Genomic DNA, 26,868 nt, shown 5'->3' with positions numbered 1-26,868 from the left:
TGGAGTTGAGAGAGGGAAGAGATGCGGAATTGGAGCTGAGAGAGGGAAGAGATGCGGAATTGGAGCTGAGAGAGGGAAGAGATGCGGAATTGGAGCTGGGAGAGAGGGAAGAGATGCGGAATTGGAGCTGGGAGAGAGGGAAGAGATGCGGAATTGGAGTTGGAAGAGTGGAGGAGGGATGTGGAATTTGAGCTGGGAGAGAGGGAAGAGATGCAGAATTGGAGCTGGGAGAGGGGGAAGAGATGCGGTGTTTGGAGAGGGGGGAGAGATGCAGAATTGGAGTTGGGATAGGGGGAGAGATGCGGAACTGTCGTTGGGAGAGGGGGAAGAGATGCGGAACTGTCGTTGGGAGAGGGGGAAGAGATGCAGAACTGTCGTTGGGAGAGGGGGGGAGGGATGCGGAATTGGAGTTGGGAGAGAGGGGAGGGATGCGGAATTGGAGCTGGGAGAGAGGGAAGAGATGTGGAATTGGAGCTGGGAGAGGGGGAAGAGACGCGGAATTGGAGCTGGGAGAGGGGGAAGAGATGCGGAATTGAAGAAGAAAGGGGTTGAGGACTCAGTCACATTTTACATCATGCAGACTTTCCACAGGTTCCTGCTCTTGCGCTATTAAAGGACATTCCTTCCAAACTCTCTAAATATTGCACACTCTCTTGGGAATGAATTCCCTCACAAAAGCCCAGTAGAACTGGGTTATCTGCTTGCCAGCTCCAGAACACACACACACTTGTCCAAGACAGGCATTTTAAAAAAAAATTTTGTTTGGCAAATGAAAACGTCAACAAACCTGTCTGAAGGACAGCCAATTTCCACATGGCAGTTAAAGAAACTCGACATTGCTTAACCTCCAAGTTCCCCCCCCCCACTCCCCTTTCCCCCATATAAAGCGACAATGATAAAGAGTAACAAATAATCTTTTTAGACCCAATCACCCCCAAGAGCCGGAGAAAAGTTCAAAGGAGCCTTGGTATCACCCCACATGCACACAGTGGGAATAGTTGGACAGGTGCAATGGTTATGGGGCAGATATAATCTAAAACTTACCTGTCATGTGGACAATCTGGAAATGAAACCAGTGTCTATCCTGATGAGAATATATATATATATATATATATATATATATATATATATATATATTGTTGTGGTTGACGAAATTCGCAAACCACGATTCAGGTCCCGTAGGTGAGATATCTCTGTAAGTATATGTGTAGTTAGGCCCAAACCCGTTGTTTAGAGGGAATAAATGTCATTCATTCGGGCTGCGACCCTTTTAGATAGCCGTTTTTCTTTTACTATCTTTATTTTGGACCAGCCGCCATTACTACCACCACAACCACCACCAACCACGTCTCAACAGCCATCACACAACAACCACCAACCGCAACGCCGCTTCACAACAGCCACGACCCTTGCCGTCACATCTCGCTCTCGCAACCATCGCATCACCGCCATTCCCGCGCCGCTTGTGGGCACCGATCCTGGACTCGTACAGGGCGCGCACCGAGCAGCGGGTGCAAAAACACCAGCCTTTCCGAGAAATCGGATCAAGAATCATTCACGCCCACTTTTCCTCTGTCCAATGGGGAGCCAGCCAGAGGTGAAGGGTCGAAGGTGAAGGAGCGAAGCCCCGGGGGCTATAAAGGGCCGCGTTCGCTCGCCGAAAAGGCAGTTGTTGAGGGAGTTTCTGAATCGGGAGAGAAAAAGAGTTTCGCAGTTCGCAGTTGAATCGCAGTTGGACGGAGTTGAGAAGAGTGGAGAGTGGGAGAGTTGGAGAGTTGTGGCGGCGGCGAAGGCAGTTGAGAGGGCGCTCGTGTCAGAGTCGGGGAGCTGCGGAGAGGGGAGGCCGGTAACGCGACCGAGGTCGCGGTGGAGTCGCTCGTCGCGGGACCCAAGCCAGCGAGATATCCTCATTCCCCCGAGCATCAACAACCCCCTCCTGTTTCCCCCCGCGCTGAGATAGTGTGAGAAGGGGGCCCCGTTCCCACCCCATTCCAGGCAGTGCCAGCGAGGCCCGCGGAGTCGGGGCGCCACCGCCATTTTGCGGCTCATCACCAGACGGGTAGGCTCGACGCGGTCTCGGCCCCAGGCCCGTCTGCCCCCCTCATCGTTGAGGGTGGTCCCTTTTTCTTTTGCTTTGGGTATCTGTGTTGTCCGCACCGTCTGTGAAGTAAAACTGTATAAGTGTTGCCGTGTGCTCGGTAGTCGGTAGTAGATCTGCATTGTGTTTCTCTTTTACATTTGCTTTTTGTGCATTATTGTGGTGTTTCTTCTTTTGTTACATTTGCTTTTGGTGCATAATTGTGGTAATTGTATATGTGTGCTTTCCGTTTGCGCGGAATAAATGTGCTTTATGTTGAACTGTTTTTCCCGTTTCGCTTCGTCTTTTCTTTTATTGAATCTCCATCTTACTTCACGTAAAGGGTTGGTCGTGGGCTAAAAACGCCCAATAATTAATCGAACCGTCGAGGTTGACGATAACACCGCTCGGTTATCCCGATAGTACGGAACGGGTCGCTTAAAGTGGCCCGTGTCTGAAGTCGACCTGCGATCGCCCGGTCTACCCTCCGTGTGGGTACTTAGGTAGGTCGAATTTGGCGAGCAACCCTATCCCACGCGGGGGGCCGATTGGCACGATCGTGGTGAGGCCGAAAGGCCCACCCGTGACTAGTTCCCGGCGTTAGTCCGAGAGGGTCACGACGGGATTGTCCGTCCTGTGGGCGACGTGCCGCGATTCGAGTTACGTGGCCGCTCGCACGCCGGCGGGCGCAAATCCGCAACAATATATTGTTACAGCTGTGGAAATTCGCATTACACCATGAAGGGCCCGTAGGTGAGATATCTCTTAGTACATGTGTAGTTATCCCAAACCATTGTATAGAGGGATTTTATGTGATTCATCCGGGCTGCGACACTTTGAGTTTGCCATTTTTTTCTGTTCTATCTTTATTTTGAACCAACCCCGTCTCAACCGCCATCACACAACAACCACGCCACCGCCAACATCTACGCTCCCGCAAACATCGCATCATCGCCAGCCCAAACGGCACCATAACCATCAAACCACCACCGAGAACCCTCCACCACCTTCACCTCTCTCCTTCTATGGCCATTCCCGCACCAACTGTGAACACTGAACATCGGGCTGTCTTGGGCCCGTTCGGCGTTTGGTGCCGAGCGCACCGAGCCGCGAGCGCAAATAGCGGCCTTTCCGAGGGACAATTCGGATCAAAAACGCTACACGCCCACTTTTTCTCCGTCCAATTAGCTTGCGCGGGGCGACTTGGCCCCGCCTCCAGGCGCGTGTGTGTGAAGTCGATATATGCAAATTCTAGGATCAGGGGAGGTTCACGCCCCCGTTTCCTCCGACCAATGGGCGAGCATGGCTCTGCCCCCGAGGTCATTCTGAACCGAATATTTGCATACTGGCTTCTCCTGCCCGCCTATAAAAAGGCGAGCGCAAGTTAAGAAGAGAGGCAAAGTCGAGTCGTTCGGGTGAGGAGAGTGCGGAACTGAATGGAAGTGGCAGAGTCGGGTGAGGAAAGTGCGCGTGGTGGAACTGCAGGCAAAGGAGCTCGGGTCCGAGGTGAGAAGGACGGCGTTCGGCGATGAGGTTACGGTGTGGGGGATCGCTCGTCTCGTCGCGGGACCCAAGCCAGCCAGCCATTCTCCTCCCCCAGGGCATCAACAATTCCCCCTTTCCCCCGCGCTGAGATAGTGCAAAAGGGGGCCCTGTTCCCACCCCACTCCAAACGTCGTGCCAACGAAACCCGCCAAGGAGCACGGAGTCGGGGCACAGCCGCGCGGCCACATTTGCAGCTCGCCCGCCAACGAGTCACGAGGACGTGGATATGACCCCCCCCCCACCGGTCTCGCGGACCTGGCCGCTCCTCCAGGTCACGCGCGCATTTGGCCTACAGGCCTGTCTGCCTCCTTGTCTATGAGGGTGGCTTCTTTCCTTTGCTTTCGTGTAAATGTGTGTTGGCACCGTCTGTAAAGTAAAGCTGTATAAGTGTTGCCGTGTGTGCGCGTAGTCGGTATTAGCTCTGCGTCGTTGTTGCTTTTATTGTTTTGGTTGCTTTATGTGCATTTTGACTGCATGGCTGTATATACGTGCTTTCCGTGTGCCGGGAAATAAATGTGCATTGTGTGACCTGTTTTCCCGTTTCGCTTCATCTTTTCCTAATTGAATCTCCATCCTGCTTCACGTAAAGGGTTCGTAGTGGGTGCAAAACGCCCGGTAAATAATCTGAACCGTTGAGGTCGACGATAACGCCGCTCGGTTATCCCGATAGTACGGAACGGGCCGCCCAAGCGGCTCGTGTCCGGAGTTGACCTGCGGCGAGGTACGATCGCCCGGTTTACCATCCGCGTGGGTACTTAGGTAGGTCGAGTTTGGCGAACGACCCTATCCTACGCAGGTGGCCGATTGGCACGATTGTGGTGAGGTCGAAAGGCCCACTCATGACTGGCTCCAGGCGATAGTTCCCGGAGGGTCACGACTGAATTGTCCGTCCGGTGGGCGACGTGCCGCGATCCGAGTTACGTGGACGTCCGCACGCCGGCGGGCGCGAATTCGCAACAATATGTAATAAAGAGCCACCCACATCTCTCACTTGTGAATGGAGGGAAGAGCCAATCAGCTCTCACCTAATCAACTAAACCCAGGTGACTGGGATTGTATAAACAATTGACACCTCCAACACTCCTCGAACCGAAGAAGCTGCATAAAGCAACCAAAGAAGGCCTACGCAAGGTAAGTGCTTTGCTGTTTCGAACCCTTCCTGGAGTTACTCCACAGCAATAAAGACGTTCACACAAAGTACACACACGAGGATCCCAATGTTACACACACCATCGGCTGCCGGACCGGTTTCATCGCTTATTGGCGAACCAATGGAGCCATGTATGCACCAGGGTGGACTCGCCGTGGCCCAGTGGCAGTTGACTGAATGCAAAACAACAGGGAAGGGGGACGGGTGCTCGTTTCTGCTCAGCGATCAGGCGGGGCGCGCTCATCCACCTCCAGCCCACAAGGGGTGCCAACCCATGGGGTTCATTCATGCTGTCTTCTAAATGCTGACCATCAAGTGAGGAAATAGCACATAACATTTTCTAAAACTCTGGTATGACGGTATCGAACCACAGACTTTCATAATTCAGAGCAGATTCTCGACCTTAAATGCACCCCCCCCCCACCCCCACGAGGTTTCTCAGGAATGCAAGTCAAACTTGTCCTTAGATATGTGAGAAAGAGGTGTAATTATAACATTATTCCATAATGGGTTCAAGGTGAAGAGAGTGGGTACATATTCAACTTAAAGATGACTCATTAAACTCACCTGCCCACTGCGTGTTACCAAATTGTGATCGACTTCACTATTAATGTTTATCACAGTACACTTTATCAAAGCAGTAGCTCAAGTTGTGAGTCAAGTCCATTCTCCATTACTGTACACTGGCCTTTATTGCTGTAAGAAATGCTCGCCTGAATTTAATGCTCTCACCTTGCGGTACTTAGCACAGATGTCTTGTATATTCTCTGGCCGAGGTTGGATTCCCGTGTTTGGACGATGGATGGAAAATAATCGCCGACGAGCGGACGTCTCCTGCACCAGAATCGCCGTTCGCTTCCCATTTCGTGCCTAAGAGGATATGGCACAGTACATCGATGATAAGCACAGAGACAACGGTGCACGGGTACTGTGCAGAGTATTGGTGCTGCCTTAGCAGTTTCCTTCGCTATTGTTCACAATCCTGGACGGGTCACCACTCCGACTCAGGATACCAGCAAGCTGGCACTCATTTTTCCGACCTCGGAAGAATGGCAGGCAGAGTCAACCCCACCTGGTATTAATTCAACAGCCGAGTGGGATTTGAACTCGGGATCCTGGGATCCCAGGCTCACCACCCTAATCATTAAGCCAACACCAGGCATGTAGGTACAGAAGGATGCAAAAAAAAATACGTGATTAACATGAACGTCCACAGACCTGTTGGGATATATAAAAGCTCTCCTCCGTTCCACAAAGCTCGGCCCATCGATCCATTGCCTCATCCCATGAAACTCCCCTTTCAACCAACACCTACGTGCAAAGGAAAACGTTAATGGACTCAAACAGGGAAAACAGGGAGGAAATGGAAGCTGAACAAAAGAGGGACACTCACAGTGTGCAGTTCAATGAGTCCTGTTGAGCTGGACTCAAACTTTTGATAGTTGATTCTCCGAACCCTTTCGGTACCAGAACCCAGATCTGAGGGACACGGTCACCGTGGGGTTTCTCAGCAAAAAATATAGGAGAGAAATGAAAAGGCAACATGTGTAATTGAATGGCCATTTAACAAAGGGGATTCCATGCATGATGAAAGAAAAACACACCAAGAATTCCCATGTCGTATCGGCCTGTGCGCTTGGCTTGACGGATCACCGCTGCGAGTGTATCGGAAAAATATTGGAAAAGAGAATTTTGCTGGGAAACTTCCATTCCCAGAATCCGGTTCAAAAACTTTCCCATGCTGTTGTAATCTTGGGGAGGAAGAGGGAAGAACATTGCGAGATGAGAGTAATTAAGAAATTCAAGAACAAGAAAAAAGAAGAGGAGGAAGATTTTATGAGCTCATGTCCTGATAAACTTTCGATGACATGGAGAGAACATGGATGGTATGAACTCTTAGGTATTGATAAACATTAAAACATTCAGTCAAGGCCAATCTCATGGCCCCCAGAATGAAAGCCACCCTCTGTCCATTTAGCCACTCTGTCTCAATATCTTAAAACTGAATCTTCTTTGTTTGGAAGGGTCAAGACTTGTGGAAGAGCGAGAACATTGAAGGAAACGCTTCTTACTTGAAAACCTTTAAAAATGCTTCACTTTCCCTCTGTCTCCATCAGTACCCCACTTCTTCTTCTTCTTCTTCATTATGATCAAATCTTCTTTTAAGGCATAATTTACAAATCTGTCTCACCAAAATACTGAGTCCACCAACCTTCCTCCCCTACCTACAGTACAACCTTTCTCCGTGCCTTCAACAAACATTCCTGCCACCCATCCCATAATCTTTATGAATTGAGGTCTCCATGTGGCCAGATTGGAAATCTTGAGAATTTCAGTTTGCAGTCATCATCTACTCAAGTCAATCAAATCCCAGTCACATTATTTTAGTGTCAAACCCTCCATGTCAGTAGCATCCTCCACATCTTCAACAAGCCCACATCCTTCAAACCCCACTCTTTCTGTGTGTCCACCTCTTCAGCATCCCTCCAACTTCATATCCCCCTCTTTCTGCTTCCCCCCCACACACAACCCTCTCAAACAGGTCCCCCTTGAACCATCCCTCCCACCCCATTGAATCTTCCCCTTCACCCCCAAACTCCTCTACCTATCCCACCTACACAGCTACCCCCCCCCACCCCCACTCACTGGAGTCCCTATAGGATATACTAGGAGCAGCGAAGAACTTGCAATTACAAGCCATTTTGTTTCCATTGAGTGCAGCGCACCAACCTCGCACCCATTGTGTGTGAAGTGTAACATGTCCGTTTTCTAATTAAACTCTCTTCCTCTGCACCCAAAAGGAAGACTATATTCGTTAATTATATATTTTCCTTCTTCCAACACACCACAATAAGCATACAATCAGACAGGGTTGATTTAACTTTAAAACATACATCAGAAACGAGCGGTAAGACGAGTTGTGATGTGCGAGTGAACGTTCACACTGATGAGTGGCTTGATTAGAGGTGTACAGAGCGAGTGAGTAGAAGAAACACAGGTAGTGACAGAATGGAGAAATCTGAAAGAAGTGGAAGGAGGAAAGTGAAAAAGAAATAGGGGCACACCATCCACACCACATGTGCACACCATCAAGAGAGTAGAGAATTAGAAAAGAGAACAATTGTGAATAAAAATAAAAAGAGAAAGAGCTTGAGAAGATTGATTGATTGATTGATTGATTGTGTGCTCTGCCTGAAGGTAGGTCCTCGGCTGCTTGGGAAAGGGTGAGACTGGGTTGTTTGCCATTGCCTTCCCAGCAGTTAGTCAAGGCAGGAATTTAGAATTTGACAAAGACACCTGTGATGCACATTTTGTGTGCCAATGGACATCGAAGTCAATACACCAGGAAAAACAAAAACAAAAAGTCACAGAACCATCAGAAAGCATCCGTATATGAAAATATAAATAAAGGAAAAATCAAATGCAGATGAGCGACCTGAGACAATGGGGAAGCACGGTTCGAATGCTTACACAAAGTGTAAGCACACCTCGCTAGTACATGCATGAATGTTCAAGGTAATTCTTCTTGTTAGTAGTCTTGCCCCGTAGGAGTTGCGAGACGATTGTAACGCCCGTGTGTGTGTGTGTGTGTGTGTGTGTGTGTGTGTGTGTGTGTGTGTGTGTGTGTGTGTGTGTGTGTGTGTGTGTGTGTGTGTGTGTGTGTGTCCAGAACTATAGTTTTAACTAATCGAGGAGAAACCCACCTTAATAAATCCATACCTTTGTCTAGAGATGGAAGACCGGATTTTTCATCAATGTTCACAATCCCGACCCCAACAAGGCCCTTTAGGATGTCTGTACAGACAGAAATATACATATATATACATATATATATATATATATATACATACAAAAAAAATCACACCCTCACAACTGGCACATTAAACTGGCAATGATAAATATAAAATAATCACAACACTTGACAAAGTCTACAAGTTTGCTTCCTGGGCTTAATATAAATCTTTCAGACTCAACCAAATCCTGCCCCCACATCCCCCCCCCCACACACCACACAACTACAAGCCCAAAGTTGGATCACTCCACACCTTGCTACCCCAGTCATTATGTCATTTAAATCTTCAATGAGCTGTGACATTTGTAATATTTAAAAAATAAAAATAAATAAAGTAATTCCCATCTCTGGTCAGTACCTTTGACCTACCCTTGAAAAATTCTCCTTTGTAACACTTGGGAGGAAGAACTAGAGGAGATTCCAGCCCAACAATCGAGCGCATCACAACCTCCAGAGCTTGCCGCCCAAACTGTCACAAAGAATGGAAAAGAACGACAGAATATAAAATGACGACTAGCGAAATGGTCAAAATAGGTCAGTAACAGAGCAAAGAAACGCGCAGCCATGGAATCGGCCTTGGATTGTGCAAGTGTCTGTGACAATGACAATTGATGTTTAAAGTCGGCTGTAAATAGTCACAGAATGAATTTGGTAAAACGAGCAACATTCCTGACGAACCGGTCAAGACTGAACAACTGATGAATACTTTCAGTGAGAGTAGATTGTACTCAGAATGAAATCTTCACTTTGTCAAAATTATTACACTCTCATAAACCATAAAGTCGGGTGAAAGAGTGTTATCAAGATAAGACGTTATGTGTTTCAGTCATGGGGAGGAGGAAATGGTTTGCTGAGGGCAGAGGGGAAAGCAGTGTCCTTGTGACTTGGCTGGTACCCAGAGTGCCCCGGGAAGTGACGGCACCTCCCCCCCCAAGATCAGTGGCCGTGTTCGTGTCATCTAACTCGTGTGTGTGTGTGTGTGTGTGTGTGTGTGTGTGTGTGTGTGTGTGTGTGTGCGTGCGTGCGTGCGTGCGTGCGTGCGTGCGTGCGTGCGTGCGTGCGTGCGTGCGTGCGTGCGTGCGTGCGTGCGTGCGTGTCAGATCCACTATCAGTCTTTGATCATGTTAAGAAAAAGTTTATTAAAACCCTCACCTGCTCAAATTATTAAAAAAATCACTCAATGATATCTGTACGAAAGATAGTCTGCTCTTTGTATACAAAGACGAGGCTCGTGGATGAGCGAGTACCGATACATTGAACGGATCAGGATTAAACAGGACAAGATGAAGAGTAGATAGAGGGGCAAAACACCAACAGCAGAGTTGAATGGCAACATAGAGGGAGGGAGACTTGGACAAGCAATGTGTGTGGGGTGGAATGGGGAGGGGGCATGAGAGGATGCATGGGTGGACAAGATGGATACAGAAGAAAACTCTCAGGAAGAGAAACTGGAAATCTAAGAGGAGGGATTTGGGTGGTGCAGGGGATGGGGGTTAACGAATGAGGAAAGATCATGGTTTTGGATTGGGGATGATATGAGATGGTGGTGAAAATCTGTCTTCAAGACCTGAAGGGAGGAATGAGGTGGAAGAGAATGTGGAAGTTGGTTTCACAGGTGGGGGGGGGGGAGGGAAGAAAAAGAAACAAATGAGTGAAGGTGAACAGTGATTAAGGTAGTTTCACCAGAAGGGGGTTGATGGTGGACCGTGTGTCCTGCAGAAACTGGGGGGGGTGGTATGGTAAAGCATAGAAAGAGTGGAGGGTGCAAGACCAGAAAGGAGGGGGCAGATGACAGAGACACCACCGACCTGTCGGTGATTGCGAAGTGAAAAGCCCACATACTCAGCTTCATCACGGAAGAGTCCAATCATCTTTAAGACCATGATATCCAAGGCGTCAAGCTGAGCAAGATGTTGTTGGGCAGGGGAGCCAGCCCAGAGGGGAGAGCAATACTCCATAAAGCTGTGGATGAAAGCCTTGTAGGTGGATCGGAGTTCAGGTGTGCCAAGGAAGGACTTTGGACGATGGAGGATGCCCATTTGTCGATTGGCTTTGGAGGCCAGCTTTGAATGGTGGTTTGCCCAATAAAGATCATGCCTGATGGTGAGACCCTGGAGTTTGAATGAGTGAACCTTCTCAAGAGGATTATTAAGAAAGTAGATGGGGGTTGCCAAACAGTCCTTTTAGAGAGATAGTGAGTGTGAGATTTGTCAAGAATGAGAGACATATTCAAGTGTTTGACCAGATTGTGATTTATTTCTTCAAGATCTGAAGAGAGGGGAGATGCTGAAGCCTGCCTGTATAATGAGGGATGTCATGGCAGAGGGGGGAGTCATCAATGAATCGATAAAGAGGATTTTGCAATCAGAGAGAACATTGATGAAGATCAGGAATAGAACACTGCCTTGGGGGAACTCCAGCCTTGACAGGAAGAGGAGATGAAAGGATTCCTTGAGTGCCACACGTTGTCTACGATAGTAGAGGAAGTCAGTTAATCAAGGAGAAGCCATGTAAAAGAGAAGCCATGTGTGGAGTTGACCTTGGATGACATAGGCAGAGAGTTTGGAGAGCAAGGCAGGATGCCCGACTGTATCAAAAACACGAGATATGTCCAAAGAGACGACCCTGATCTCATGTCTCATATTGAGGGCCTCCATCCATTGTTGGGTGAGTCGAAGCAGCACGTCCAAGGTGGAGTGACTTGTTTTGAATCCAAATTGGTGATAAATTTCTATCTTGCTCTCCAGGTAAAATGTCATCCATTTCATACACACCACACTCAATTGTATTTGGACAACCATTCTTATTCTTCTGTTTGGAATTCAAGGAATCATTTGAAAAGCTTATCTTTTTCTCAAAATTCAGTGTTGTTCGTAATCTACAATGATATTTATGAAAGACTTTGTGTCGAAAGCTTTCCTCTGTTGCCGATTGTGAAGAACAAAGTCTTTCTTCTTTTTATTCGATAACAGCGAGGTTTGTCTGAAAGTGGGCTTCCAGACAGGAGGAAGTAACTGAAACGAATGAATACAGCTTATATAACAACTCCTCACTCCCCCATTGGCTGATTATCATGGGGTGCTGATTGGCTAATTATAGTGAGGTGCTGATTGGCTGTTCAATGCATGTTACCGATTGGTTGGAACATTTTGCTCATCATAGTCCCATGTCCTCAGTGTATTTCAAGCTGTAGTTATAGGTGTCGATTTGTTGATAAGGGAGAGACAGATATTGCTAATGGGTATTCCGTTTTCTTGAGGGACTGTGCAATGTAAATATATCTCAATAGCTTCTCTGATTCTCCTTGTGTGCCAGTGACCGATGGATGTGAGAGGTTTGCTATCTGACCATGATATGCGATGATTATTGGTCTGTGCATGATTGACAATTGCTGATTTTTCCCCATCCCCTCTCCTATTATGTGCCTAATGTTCTTTTAATCCCATGGTGAACGTCCTGCCATTTTCACCAATGTGACGTTTGCCGCATTCACACGGGATGCGGTAAACACCTGGATGGAGGTTAGCAAGCCTTCTATACTTATGGGTGTGAAGAACAGATTCAAGCTTATGCGTCGAGTGATGGCATACTGATATATTAGCAGTCTCGAGAATCCGTTGTGTATGGTGTGATGTGCGTTCAATGAAGGGAAGAGTAACATGTGCTCAAGCTTCCGGTGTTGGATCATGAGTTCTTGGTGATTTAGTTATGATCTTGTGAGCGGGATAACCATTAAATTTAAGGACATTCGTGATGTGACTTAGTTCGCGATGCAGGTTATACTTGTCGCTGATGTTGTAGGCACGATGAACAAGACTGCTGCTCACAGACTGGAGAGTTGAGGGATGATAAAAAGAGAGGTAGTTGAGGTAGCGATCTGTATGAGTTGGTTTTCTGTATACTTTTTGAGAGAGTTTGCCATTAGGAGACTTGGTAATAAGGATGTCCTAACCTGTTCAGTGAAGTCCTAACTTCCATGGTGAACTTGATGTTGCAATGCTGATTGCTAAGGTGCTGAACAAACATATTGAGATCTATTTTGTCAAATTGCCATACAACAAAGACGTCATTGACATAACGTAGCCAGAGCTTAGGTTGAAATGGTGCTGAGAGGAAGGCTGAGCATTTAAATACTTCCATAAAGAGGTTTGTTACTGTGGGTGAGAGTGGAGAACCCAGAGTAGCACCTTCCTTTTGTTGATAGAATGAATCTCGCCATTTGAAAGACATGGAATTGAAACACAAGAAGTTTGTTCGTGAATTTGTTCTGGTGATAAATTGGTACGTTCCCTGAGGGTGGAGTCTTCTTGTCGACTATGTTTGATGATAGAGAAGGCCTCTGGAATAGGGATGTTGGCAAAAAGGGATTCCACATCAAAACTAATGAGAATGGCAGAGTGAAGAATATCAAACTGCTGAATGTGTTGAATAAAACGTTCAGGATTTTTCCAACAAGTGGTTGAAGGATCTCAGCTACGTGCTTTGCTCGATTATAAGTTGGTGAGCTCCATGTTTAAACGATGGGCCAAAGTGGAACATCTGCTTTGTGAATCTAAGGTTGTCCAAATAAAACTGGACATACTGAAGATGATATGCGAGGTTTAAAACATAATGACTTGGAGAGAACGCTTGCTCGATGGAAAGAGAGAAGCTTGCCATTAATTCACCTCCACGTCACTGGTGTTGCATCTCGAGAGAGTTTCTTATCGGTATTGGTGTTAAGATGTCCACGGTGTTCCGGTGCAGCGTTCCACGATGGTCATTCCGGTAAGGCGATAACGATGGATTCCGAACTGTGCCAACAACCAATACTGATCTCGCTTCAAAAGAAAATAATATTTAATACAAGTAAAAGTTGGAGGTAAAATAACCGTTCTCATCATGGAGGAAATTGACACCGACGGGGCCTAGCGGATGAATGGGTTCTGCAAATCAGACAGACTGGCACAAACTTCACAAGGCCAACGATGCAGCGCTCAGTACTTTGGAGTGAATGTTACCATGAAGACAGTTTTGACGAACAACCCAGTTCATGTCATCTTTTACAACAAAAAAAAATGTATAATGTAAACTACAGGTGGCCACAATGTCTTGTCACCCGATGTAAACATTGTGACATTGCTCTTGTTTGCAGTGTTAATTCGTTTCCTTTTTCCCTATTTTTCAGATCGAGTGCACATAACCATGGGTGGTGATACAAGCAATTCAACGATCGGACAACGGATTGTTGTCAGTGTCTGGATTGCTACTCGACTCACTCTCGAAGTCATGACCTGTTGACGTGTGATAATTCCCTTTGGGGCTTCATAAGAAGATATTGTTGCACAACAGAGATACAAAACTACTGATGACCTGAAACAAGCAGTGACACTTCGTGTAAATCGTATCATGTCGCAATTGCTGCGGAAAATGTCCCACAGAACATGGCACGCAATGAGTCTCTGTCATGACAATGATGGAGCACACACTGATCTACTGGACACTTGAGGCTCGCGTGATACGACGTAAGATGTGCAAGTGAATGAGCACTGCACGTGTACGTGGAATAACTTGTAGAACCCTTCAGTGTTGTCAACTATGATGATAAAAGGCAATGTCACAATTTTTACGACAGGTGACAAGACATTGTGGCCGCCCTGTCGAGGAAAATGCTGTACCAGCATTCTGGAGGGTCACCAAATCAAAACTTAGAAGTCAAAGGTCATGTTAATGTGGGATACTGCAGAAAAACAACACAACCTGCAAACTGTTTTTACTTTATACGAGAGAATGGGGATGAAAAATAAATAAATAAATTGTGCAACCTTGTTGTCAAAATTGAATCGGCTGAGATCTCTCGACTCTGTCGCTCGTCTGTCTCCATGTGTGAGAGCTCCCTGTGTGAGGAAAAGAGGAATGAGGAAAGAAAGACACCAAGATCAACAAAACTGACTTTGAAAAGGAGTTACACAAACATGGGAAGAAGCATTACTATTACTGATGAACTAACTGGGTGGTAAGGTTCAGGTGGTGCTCGAGGTGGAGTGGATACAGGCAGTGATGAAGGCGCAGCAATCGTGATTGGTAGACATGAGGAATGGGAGACAGTTTTTGTGAGTGATGAGACAATTAAATATGTACTGTCGATTCTTCATTCTGGAGGAAGGATTGCAGACAGAATTCTGTGCAGTTTTGAAGGAGCAGGAGTTGGGGACATTGAAGGAAGGGTAAACGATATTGTATCAGGTCATGGTAGGAAGAAGTTGGGTGATGTCGATTGGGAGACTCTAAAAACAGGACAATCGTCAGATAAATGGGAAACCTTTAAGGAGCAAATGTGTAGAGTGCAGAGTAAGTATATTCCAATGAGGTGTAAAACTAGAAGTAGAAAGAGACCAGGGTGGTTGAGCAGTGAGATAAGGAACGCTATTCAGGAGAAGCAGAAGGTATTTATTAGGTTTAAAATAACAGAACTGGAGTTACATTTATATCACTATTGGAGTAAACGGAGGCAAGTGAAGAAAATAACTCAGCAAGCCAAAAGAGAGTCTGAGAAGGACGTGGCGAAGAACACTAAACATAATAACAAGGCTTTCTTTAAATATATCAGAGGAAAAGAACAGGTGAGGACCAGTGTGGACCCACTGAGGAATAGCACCCGGGAGAGTGGTTAGTGATGAAAGTGAGATGGCAGGCTTATTAAACAGGCATTTTTCTTCAACTTTTACACAAGAACAGTCAGGAGAATTGCCAATCGCTGAGAGTATCTATCGAGAAGGTGAGGAAAGGCTTTTACAGAAGATCCAGGTTGGAGTGGAGGAAGTAAAGGAACAGCTCGGTAATCTAAGAGTAGATAAGGCTCCAGGTCCAGATAATATGCACCCAAGAGTATTGAGAGTGGTGGCTGAGGAGGTAAGCAAAATGTAAATGGATATTTTCAATAGCTCACTGAAGTCAGGACAGGTACCAGAGGATTGGAGAGTAGCAAATGTAACATCACTATTAAAGAAAGGATCCAGAGAAGAATTGGGAAACTATAGACCTGTTAGTTTGACTTCAGTTGTGGGAAAGGTGTTGGAGACATTAATTAAAGACCGGATGAGGAACCATTTAAACAAATACAAACTAATTAAAGGTAGTAAGCATGGGTTTTCCAAAGGTAGTTCCTGTTTAACAAATCCTTTGCGAGTTCTATGAAGTAGTGTCTGATTGGGTGGATGAGGGAAAGGCAGTGGAGATAGTATATCAAGACTTTAAGAAGGAATTTGATAAGGTACCACATCGGAGGTTGTTAGCCAAAGTGAGGGATTGTGGAGTAGCTGGTCAGGTAGCTAAATGGATTGTAAACTGGCTTTGTGGGAGGAAGCAAAGAGTGGCTGTGAGTGGGAGGATGTCTTGCTGGGAGGATGTAAGTAGCGGGGTTCCTAAGGAATCAGTACTCGGACTATTACTATTCATGATTTACATCAACGATTTGGAAAGTGGGATAAAGAGTAAGCTTTCCAAATTTGCAGATGACACAAACCTTGGAGGTGAGGTGGATAGCAGAGGGGGTGGTCATATTCAGGAAAGTATTGATACTTGTATAGATTGGGTAAAAGATTGGCAGATGGAATTTAACCTGAGCAAGTGTAAGGTGTTGGGGATGGGAAAGAACAATGAAAATAGAGATTACAGGATGCAAGGGGAAATTTTGGAGCGCGTCACACAGGAAAAGGATCTGGGGGTGGTCATAGATACTGGACGTAAGCAGGCAGCACAGTGCCAGGCAGCTAGAGGAAAAGCAAATAGGGTTTTCGGTTGTATTCGGAAGGAGATCAATTAGAAATCAAGAGGTGGTGTTAACATTCTACAGGAATTTAGTGAGGGCCATATCGAGAATATTGTCGACAGTTCTGGTCACCACAACTCAGGAGAGACATAGATGCCATAGAGAGGGTTCAGCGTAGGGTTACGAGATTGATTCCAGGCCAAGATAGACTCAGCAATGTGGAGCGGCTTAAGGATATGGTGTACGAGGTGCAGTGGAACACGAGAAGCAAGAGCGTTAGCATCAACTCCGCTTTATTGCACGTCCGGATGTACATTCCTGCCACCCCTAGCGGGCGAGTCATGATATATGAAAACCCAATCACGTGATACAGCACACTCCTCCCCTCGTAAAATGACAAGTCAAATGATGAAAGGACAATCATAACATGACCAACCGAAACCAATCAACACTCATAATCCTCCAAGTACTGTGGCCGCACCCTGACCCGCCTCGGACGGGCAGCGCCGCCAGACAGCCCAGGCTCAGACGCCTCCCGGCTCGGTCGAGGTGACACCCTCGCCGGACTCGTGCCATCCGCAACAACCACCCCCGGCCAGCCAGCCTGCCCGATGTCCCCAGGTAGGACTGAATCAGGTGAAGACCCCCTGGGCGTCGGCAAATCCGGCCCTGGCGATACAACGTCTGGCCACGGCGACATTACAGGTGGGGGTCCCACATAGTTAGGCCCGGGGGGGGAGTGTGGGGGGGGTGACGCTGAACAGCAATCATGCATTTGGTCCACGTGCCGCTTCCACACCTCCCCACCATCAGTCCGCACCATGCAATTCGCTGGCCCCAGTACCACAGAGACCACAGCCGGCACCCATTTGGAACCGTGGAAATAATCGCGCACCATTACCCGCTGTCCCACATCGAAACCGCGCAGCACCGTCGGACGTGACACCGTCCCACTCCACGACCCTCCAGGTCGCAACAAATCCAGTCTGGACCGCAATGCCCGTCCATAGAGACGAATGGCAGGCGAATCACCCGTGACAGGATGAATCGCGTTCCTGTAATGGAGCAAAAAGACATCGACCACTGTCTGCACAGGTGCAACACCCCCCCTTGCGCAAAGCCCGTTTCAACATCTTAAACGACTCAGCCTGCCCATTCGTCTCAGGATGATACAGTGCGGACCTTAGATGTCGAATACCATTTTGACGCATAAACTCATCAAATACACCCGCGATGAACTGCGGACCGTTATCAGAGACCAGGATCTCCGGTAATCCTTTATTAGCAAAGATCGTCCACAGTTTCTCGACTGTAATGTTTACTGATGTATGCTGCATTACTACAACCTCCGGCCATTTAGAGAATGCATCGATCACAATCAAAAACATTTTGCCATTAATCGGCCCCGCAAAATCTACATGGACCCTCTGCCAAGCTCTGTCTGGGGTCGGCCATAGCCCCGAGGCTCGACGCGGGTTATCAGCATCTGTATGACACGTGGCGCAACGCTTAACCAACTGCTCAATGTCTTTGTCCAACCCCGGCCACCACAATAGGCTACGAGCAAGACTCTTGGTCTTCACGACGCCAAGGTGACTGACATGCAGTTCTTCAAAACACCGCTGCCTGAACTTCGGTGGAATCACCGTCCTCATTCCCCACATAATGCACCGTTGGACCAACGACAACTCCGATGCGCGCGACGTGAAAGATTGAAATGCCGGTGTCGAAGGTAGATCGCTCCAATTCCCCGTAGAAATCGCCTGGACGACACGGGCGATCACCGGATCACGAGCCGATTCCACCGCGACCTGTCTGGCCGTGATCGGCCCGCTTTGGACCTGGCCCAGCGCGAACACATCGACCCGGTCGGCCGACTCAGACGCAGCTGGACCCTCCGCACACGGCAAGCGTGAGAGCCCGTCGCAGTTAGCATGCTTCTCGGTGCTTCGGAACTGAATATCATAATCGTAAGCAGCAAGAAACAGACACCACCGCTGTATTCGCGCGGCCGCTACCACCGGTACCACGCGTTCGGGTCTCAGGATGAATTGAAGCGGTTTGTGATCCGTCTGCAAAGTGAAATGCCGCCCCAGCAGGTATTGATGAAACCTCCGCACACCCCAGACGAGGCTGAGAGCCTCGCGCTCGATCTGGGCATATTCCCGCTCTGCTGCGGACAGGGTCCGGGATGCAAAACAAACAGGTCGCACGGAACCATCGTCCATCCTGTGGGAGAGCACTGCCCCGATGCCATATGCAGAGCTGTCGCATGCCAATAAGAGCAGACGCGCAGGCTCGTAGTGCACGAGGACCGTATCCTCTGTGAGCAGCCGCTTGACGCGGTCGAATGACGCCTGGTGTGCAGGCCCCCAAGCCCAGGGCTCATCCTTCCTGAGCAACCGTGTTAACGGCGCAAGTTGTGAGCTGAGCCCACGCACGAACCTTTGGTAATACTGGGCCATACCAATGAACGAGCGCAGCTGCATCTTGTCGCGAGGCGGTGGCATGTGTTGAATCGCCTCCACCTTCCGAGGACCTTTCAACAGTCCCTCCGGCGTGATGATGTGCCCGAGGTATTCCAAGCGCTGCTTGAAGAACGCGCACTTGTCCCTGTTCAAGCGCAGGCCGCACGCTTCTAGCTTTATCAGCACTTGGGCAATGTTCGCAAGGTGCTCGTCCGCCGTTTTCCCCGCAATGAGCACATCGTCCAGGTAGGTCTGAGCGGGCAGGCCAATGCAAACCTGATCCATGGCTTTCTGCCACAAGGCTGGGGCCGAAACAATCCCAAAACAGAGTCGGATATATCGATAGAGCCCTTGACACGTGTTGATTGTCAAAAGCTCGCTACTCCCGGGATCCATCGCCAGGTGAAAATGCATCACACAGGTCTAGCTTTGTGAAGTATTGACTCCCCGCCAATCGCGCATATATTTCATCGATTGACGGCAGTGGATATTGCTCCATGCTGAGCCCCGGGTTAACCGTGGATTTGAAGTCCCCGCACAATCGGACGTCTCCATTCCGTTTCAGCACCGTGACAACCGGAGTGGTCCAATCTGAGTACGACACCCGTTCGATCACTCCACAGGCCTCCAGCCTATCCAGTTCACCCTTGACCTTGTCCTGCAGGGCATACGGCACCGGTCGTGGTTTACAAAAACGAGGAACCACCCCCTCCTTCAGGAAGAGCTTTGCCTCCACGCCCTTGAGTTTCCCAAGGTCATCGCAAAACAAAGCTTGATGTCTTTGAAGAATATTCTCCAACTGATCCTCCCACCGGCTCGGCACGGGTTGCACAAGGTGAATTGCGGCCCAGTCTAGCCTGATGCGGGACAGCCAATCTCGGCCGAGGAGAGACGGTCCCCTCCCCCGCACGACGTACAACGGAAGCGTGGCGACCTGGCCTTGGTACCGCACAGACACGTCTGCCATCCCGACTGGCGTTATCTTCTCGCAGGTGTACGTAAACAGCGTGAGGTTTGACCTGATAAGCTTCAGGCCATTGAGTCTACGCGCGGTCTGTTCGCCGATGATCGACACAGCCGCTCCCGTATCGACCTGAAACGTGATCGGCATTTTGTTCACTTCGATTTCCACCGTCATCGGGCGCGCCGCCGTCGGGCCAATTGAAAACAGGCTCAACAACGGCCGCCGGTTCCGCCCCGGGTCGTCTCGCACATCGCCGTCCATGACCTTAACGGTGGCCGGCGCCCCACGGCACACATGATTCAGATGACCCACCTTGTGACAATTTAAACACACGGTGCCTTTATACGGGCACGCACGGCGCAGGTGTCAACCTCCGCATCCCAAACACATCCGCGGGGTCACCTCGCCGCACGTGCGGCGACGTCCGACCCGCACTGAAGGTCGTGCGCGCGTCCCGGGGTGCTCGCGACCCCGCGTGGCCGGTGATGGCCCGAACATCCTCGCGAGTCTGCTCGACCGCTGCCGCCGTGCTGACCGCAGAGTCGAATGTAATGGCTTCACCCTTCAGCCGTAGAACCGCCGAAACCATCTTCGCATCTTGTAAACCAGCAATAAATCGATCTTTGAGCCGAGCTGGACGCTCCCCCGCCGTGAACTTGCAGGCCACGGAAGAATGCTTAATCCGCGCCACGAAATCAGCGACGCGCTCCTCTGCACCTTTCGAGAGGCAATCGAACTAGTATCGAGCGAGCTGTAATGACTTCTCCGGCGCCATGTGTGCTTTCATCTTCTCCACAATGTCCCAAAACGACAGCCCATCATCACGGGGCTTGTCCAGCGCCACCAAATCACTCAGTAGTCGATAATGCTCCGCCAAAAGCGAAGCGAGCAAGATCGACTTCTGTTTGCTCTCATTGACCACATCATTCGCGTGGAAATAGCATCCCAATTGCTCCGAAAACAATTCGAAGTCGTCTCTGACGAAAACGGGCACCTGTCCGTTTTCAACCATGCTCGTCAGCCAACTATGGTGTACGAGGTGCAGTGGAACACGAGAAGCAAGAGTGTTAACATCAACTCCGCTTTATTGCGCGTCCGGATGTACATTCCTGACACCCCTAGCGGGCGAGTCATGATATACGAAAATGAAATCACGTGATACAGCACAAAGGACACAGGGCTTTTATACACTAGAAAGGAGGCGGTTACGAGGAGATATGATGGAGATGTTTAAGATAATGAAAGGTAAAGATAAAATAAGTGAGGATGAATTATTCAACAGAGTCGACAGTGATAGGACCAGGGGCCATAGCCTGAGAGTAAAGAAGAGGAGAGTTAAGATGGTAGTGAGGCAGGGGACTTTCACTCAGAGAGTAGTTAATGCATGGAATGGTCTCCCTAGAAAGGTAGTGGCAGCAGAAATAGTAGATAAGCTTAAATTAGAATTCGATAGGTACCTGGAAGTTATGGAGATAGAGGGGTATGTGGATGATGATGGGACTTTTAGGTAGTTTGAGTACTGATGGGCGATTGTGTACGTGTGTGCGGAGTGATGTTTGTGGGGGTCTCATCAAGGGGTGTTGTGTTTTTTAACCAAGCCCATGCCCCCTACCCTGAGGAAAAAAAAAAATATATATATATATATATGAAAATAATAAAGAAATACAAAAACATACTAAAATAAATCATTTAAAAAAGAAAAAAAATAAATAAAACATTTTGCATTTTCTTTGTTACCTCCACCACCGAAGGTGAAGGAGGTTATGTTTTCACCCCTTTCTGCCTATCAGTTTGTTACTTGCAAAATGGAAGATTTTTCAAGTATATTGGTTCGTTGATTTTGTTATTCTGCCTGTCTGTCTGTCACCTACAGGTCACAATTTTAAACCGATCTTCACGAAACTTTACCACATGGTAGAGTTTGTCATCGGGAAGGTCAAAAGGTCAACATGGACCAAAAGGTTAACTTTGGCCCAAGGTCAACAACTTAGGTGCAATCAAATTTGTTTCATGGATTTTGCAAGTATCGCGCTGTGCACGATGTCTTCTTGTTTGTTTGTCTGTGTACAGGATATCTCAAAACGTTGTGTACGGATTCGGATGAAATTTTGTGGACAGGTTGGGTGTGTGACCACGATGAATCAATTCAATTTTGGTGAAGATCCGAATCTGCATCCAACGACTTGAATTTTTAAAGTGATTCTTCACCATTGGGAGATATGGCTCAAAAACTACATATAGCATGATATTTCAAAAATGTATTGAGCCAGATATGTTCTCATGGATTGGGCATTATGAGGCGGAGGTATGCGCTCTACCAAATGCCCTTCTCGTTTGATCTCGTGCTGATAAATTAGTGTGGTGTTGATGTGGCGCAGGTATGATGGGATGAATGGCCTCCACCGGTGTTTGACTTCCTCGTGTTTAAGGTACCTGCCCGATGGGCTATCTTGTTCCAACACGTTCTGCTGACACCCCTTCATTTGGGCGGCGTATAGGCAACAGACCGCTCTCTCGATCGTTCCCAAAAATAAAAATAACCCCGGTTACCAACATGAAGCAAAAACATGCGTACTGCTTAATATGTGCAAATATAATATATCGTGGTTATATGGCTCAGATAACTCCAATTGCACTGGCCCATAATCTGACACCAGATGCCTGAAGCCTGAGGCCGATACGTGCTGTTGTCTCCGCAAGGCCCATGCCACCTATCGGCTCCAATGTTTTGATATTTTGTGATCCTTTAAACAGTCACTTAAGCTATATTACTTTGAACAGAAAAATTATAGGGAGGGCATGGTAATTGTTACAACACTGTCGAAGATGTATTGGCCTACCATAACACCAACATGGCAGGTGTACGATTTTCCAACTGTGGGTGGTGTCAGGCCAGCTGTCCAACAAATGGGTATAGAGAGGACAGACATACATACATGCATACATGTGCTCCAGTAGATATAGATTACATGGTGAGCTTCATAAAACTGGTGGAGGATGGGCATGGAGCGTATGGCACAATGAAAAACCCACGAGTGTTTGAAAGATCTGTAGTTACATAAAAATAATAAATAAAAAGAGAAAAAAGAATAGTTTATCAAAGTGATTTGGTAAAAACTTACTAAGCTTTCAAGCCTCTTGGCTACGACACTTGCAAATCGACGCTCACCAGCCAAGGTAGAGATTAAGAAGAGGTATTCTGGGGCAGTCACCTGATTTGAACGATGAGTTCGGCCTGGAGAAAGATGGAGGCAAATGAAGACTTCGCCAGACTCGGGGAAAGCAATTCTGAGGAAGGGGGTGGTTTGAAAATGATAAAGATCATTTTACCAAACTGTTGAACCGCACGGTCAGCACTCCAAGGTAGTTCCAGTGTGATATGGACCCGGCGGCGTTGGTTCTTTGCACGACGATCTGCCTGAAGAGAGATCCCTGAGCTGGCAGCCTCGGATATTACGGCAATGTTCTGGAAATGGCAGCAAAGGAAATAATCATTGGCTAAAACCCTGTCTGCTTGGTCACTCTGACATAGATCATGTTGTTGTGGTTATGGAAAAGAAGAACCCTGGGGAGTAGGATCCACCAAGCAAGAAACACTTAGCTAAATATTTCATTAGTATGTGCTTTGTCAGGTCCCATCCTTTCATAACAAGGGAGAGGGAAGATGCGCTGTGTGGGCTCTTTTTCCCTCCGTGTGCTTTCCATATTTCCATCTATCAAGTCACCCTTCACCGCTCAAGCCCCTTACTGGTTAAAGAACCCTTTTTCATTTCAATCCATAACCATCCCTTCCGTCCTCCAAACCATTTGATTCACCCCCTTTCCTTCCTCCACAAAGCACCCTTCCCACAGCATGACTGAGACACACAATGCAACAACGGTCTGTGCTGGCCTGAGATGGGATGGGTTGCACTCGGGCGAGACAAGAAAAGCCTGGTGTTGGCTTCACAGTTAGGGTGGCTGGCTTGGGATATAAGGGTCCTGAGTTCAAACCCCTTCGGCCATTGAATTAACACCAGGTGGGGCTTACTCAGTCTGTCATCCTTCCGATGTCAGCAAAACGAGCACCAGTGTCCTGGTAATAAGGGCATTACATCAGCAGCATAACCATGCCCTCAGCCAATGATGCTATCCGCAGCCTTGTGCTGCATATGGAGGAGGAGGGGGGGAGGAGGAGGGGAGGAGGAGGGGAGGAGGAGGGGAGGAGGAGGGGAGGAGGAGGGAGAGACTAGCATGGGGCAAGGCCTGAGCACAAACAACACCACAAGCTCCAAGGTGCACAACAGTAGCTCCATACTGACTTACACAATCTTTTCTTCCTTTCTCCAAGAACCCCAAATTCATCGACTTGATAGGCACAAAGAGCTTCAACAACTCTGAAAGAGCTATCAACGATTGGCCTCTGTCCATAAATAGGCAAGGTACTGTTTCGCACCTTACACCATTTCCTCAAAGTTTACGCCGCATTTGCTGAACCTCTCCCTACTCGAAACACCCACACACCACCTTTCGACCTTCCTTCCTTCATTTTAGGATCTGTGCAAGCCGCTTGTTTGCACAGGGCAAGAAAGAGGCCACACCTATGGTTCGCACTGCCTCCATCTTCTTCTTCCTCTCCACTTTTCCCAGATGATCGTGGCGTGCTTGTCTTGTGTGTTTTGTTGATAAGCAAGATTGTCGAAGGGGCTTTTATGTGCTATGGGCTAATTACTTTTCTTTTGTGTACAATTGCTGAAAATGCATGCCTTGTGATCATTACCTTGCAGGCCGAATTTGGTAAACATTTCAAACCGGTCAGGTTGTCTCTTTTCCTTCACGTACTGAATGGACGGAACATTTTACCCCAGTAATTAGTTCCAAGATAGCCAACACCCCACGCACGGTTTCGCCAAGCTGTATTTAATAAGCAAATAAGGGTGGGGGGAGGGGGGCGTTGAGAGCACGGTTCCCCAATTGAAGTCATGAGGTCACCAACAGGTAACATGACACTGGGTGTGAGGACCCTGTTCGACCTAGTTGCCCCAACCAGCGTCTGCGGTTGCTTGGAAACCCGTCAAGCCGCAGAGTTATCCGTGCCTTGCGGTTTCAGGATCGGATGTCGAACGGCAGGTCCGAGCAATCCCCTCATGCACCCTGGCACGCTCGCTCAGAAACCCACAACAATACGTGAGAGATTGCTGAAGATGAAAGGGCAAGTTTAGAGTGCAACAATGAAACTGACCTTCTCACCGTCCATAAACCGCTTCTTTTCCGTAAGGTTCAGAATCTCCACAGGAACATCCAACTCGGAACGCGATTCGTAACTCACACTACCGTCATCATTCGTGACCACGCGACCCTTTCTCCCGGTCATCTGAAGGAAGCATTCAAGGGAATGAAAAACTGGCCAACAAAGCAATGACATCAATGACATCAGGATTACATACAATGTCTAATCCACATCTCAGTTTGTGTACGCCTTTGTCTGCTTCAGAAAAATGAACCGTAACTTCTCCATTTTGTCTTCCATCAAATACTTGCCTCAGCAACATTCTCAGCCCCTCCCAAACTGTCAATGAGCTCATCGAGGGTGTTGGGTGGCAACGTCGGTCCAAGTCGCTCCAACGCCACCAGCAGCTCTTTTTTCAATGCTTGCGCTCGTTCGACTATGGTAGTTTAAAAAGAGAAGAGGACGGCAAATTAATGAACAAATTGTCAATTCTATCAAAAGCGCAACACACCCTTCGAGCAACATCTTCATCCCCCGCCCCCCCCCATCCACCGCCCACACTCCACCCAGCCGTTCACAAATCAGTTCCTCTTGTCAGAACCCTCATGCAATCAAATAGGAAGGGATCCATTCAAGAGGAAGCTTGGGCAATTGTTTGAGTGAAGATAATCATATGGATGAAAGGATTTCATACCCCTGAAAACAACCGATTAACCATTTGGTGGCATCAAGGTTAGCATGTCCGCTCTGAGCCTGGGAAGTCAGCACTTTTATTCCGACCCTGGTCGAGGCACACCGGAGTTCAAAATGGTACGTGCTGCTTCCTTGCTTGACACTCAGCATTTAAAGGATAGAGCATGGACAAACACCATCAGTTGCCAGGGATAACAAAAGATAAATGCGCATACAAGGGACGCTTTGTCTGATAGTTAAAATTTGACAGGAAAAAAGAAAAATCAAGAATAATGCCTCAAGGGATGATATCAAGCACTAAATTTCAATGGATTCAAAAATAAAATAAAATAGAATAAAATGAATTGAGGAGGCTTGTAGATCGATTGGAATGATTGACTTCCTCTTCAGCAACCTCCATTTAAGATCTGCTCGTGACATCACATCAGCACACCATTTCCCATGAGGGAAGCCAGTTGTCAGATGGGTGCTTCCTGTTTGTTCAACACACCCTAACCGTTGTGCTTCGGAAATTAAGCGTCCAGGAGTAGCCTTCTCAGGTTTCCAAATTACAAACCTACAGCATTTGTCGATTTCCCAATTGTAAAACAAAAGGCACGAGAAGCCAACAACACGACACCCTCGTGTTGTGGTGGAGTTACTAAGCACAGAGAACCGATGTTGTCGACTCAGCCAATAAAACATTTGGAGCTGAAAGAAGACAGTGAAAGACTCCAGAAGGATCGTCTTGATAGCGTTGTACAATGCAGAATTAAAACCAAAATGTTTTTAAAAACAACGTATCGCAGAAAGGTTCCAACTGTAAACTTTTGTTTTGTGTAATCATATGATATATCATTCAGTTAATGGGTGTGTTTGTCTGTTTGACTTGTATGCACTCCTCAACCACTGGATGGAATGAGTCAATATTTGGTGGTTATACTGTTGGGGTGTGCCCAGGAAGGTTTGAAAATGTTTTTGTTTTATTTTTAACAAAAAACAATGGTGATCATAGGAGGGTTCCGATTCTCCAAGTCGATGTGCACCGTATATAGAGCGAGCGTCATGCGATGGTCGTGATGGGAGGTGGTGTTACAAGTCGGATGCGGAGAAGACTTACAATTTTGCGATGGACACGTGGCACAGTGACCACACCTCACTGACCCCTGCCCGAGGGAGCGGGTGTACCTCGTGTTGAAACGAGCCCTGCACTCAATGACATCCAAGCCAATATGATACG

The 26,868-nt window shown here is 47.8% G+C and overlaps 1 protein-coding gene across 5 annotated transcripts in view; it reads right to left on the bottom strand.

Moving 5' to 3' along the window:
- SBNO1 (strawberry notch homolog 1) overlaps positions 1-26,868 on the bottom strand; it is a 141,310-nt gene that overhangs the window by 8,932 nt on the left and 105,510 nt on the right. For 4 of the 5 annotated variants that reach the window (XM_085880216.1, XM_085880212.1, XM_085880211.1 and 1 more), the window contains 11 exons: positions 25,268-25,392; positions 24,969-25,100; positions 23,078-23,213; positions 22,870-22,982; positions 14,370-14,441; positions 8,935-9,034; positions 8,493-8,567; positions 6,377-6,523; positions 6,166-6,251; positions 5,991-6,083; positions 5,505-5,642 (listed from right to left, as the gene is read on the bottom strand). In XM_085880216.1, coding sequence (XP_085736342.1) covers positions 5,505-5,642; positions 5,991-6,083; positions 6,166-6,251; positions 6,377-6,523; positions 8,493-8,567; positions 8,935-9,034; positions 14,370-14,441; positions 22,870-22,982; positions 23,078-23,213; positions 24,969-25,100; positions 25,268-25,392 — 1,217 coding nt within the window. The remainder of the gene's footprint in view (positions 1-5,504; positions 5,643-5,990; positions 6,084-6,165; positions 6,252-6,376; positions 6,524-8,492; positions 8,568-8,934; positions 9,035-14,369; positions 14,442-22,869; positions 22,983-23,077; positions 23,214-24,968; positions 25,101-25,267; positions 25,393-26,868) is intronic. The other variant, XM_085880214.1, reaches the window with a different exon arrangement.

Source organism: Eptatretus burgeri, chromosome 4 (genome assembly GCF_056783735.1).
Source record: "Eptatretus burgeri isolate ZD-2024b chromosome 4, Ebu_testis_v1, whole genome shotgun sequence".
Lineage (NCBI taxonomy): Eukaryota > Metazoa > Chordata > Myxini > Myxiniformes > Myxinidae > Eptatretus > Eptatretus burgeri.
Note: the sequence above shows the minus strand (reverse complement) of the source record. Positions and strands in the feature narration are given on the sequence as shown.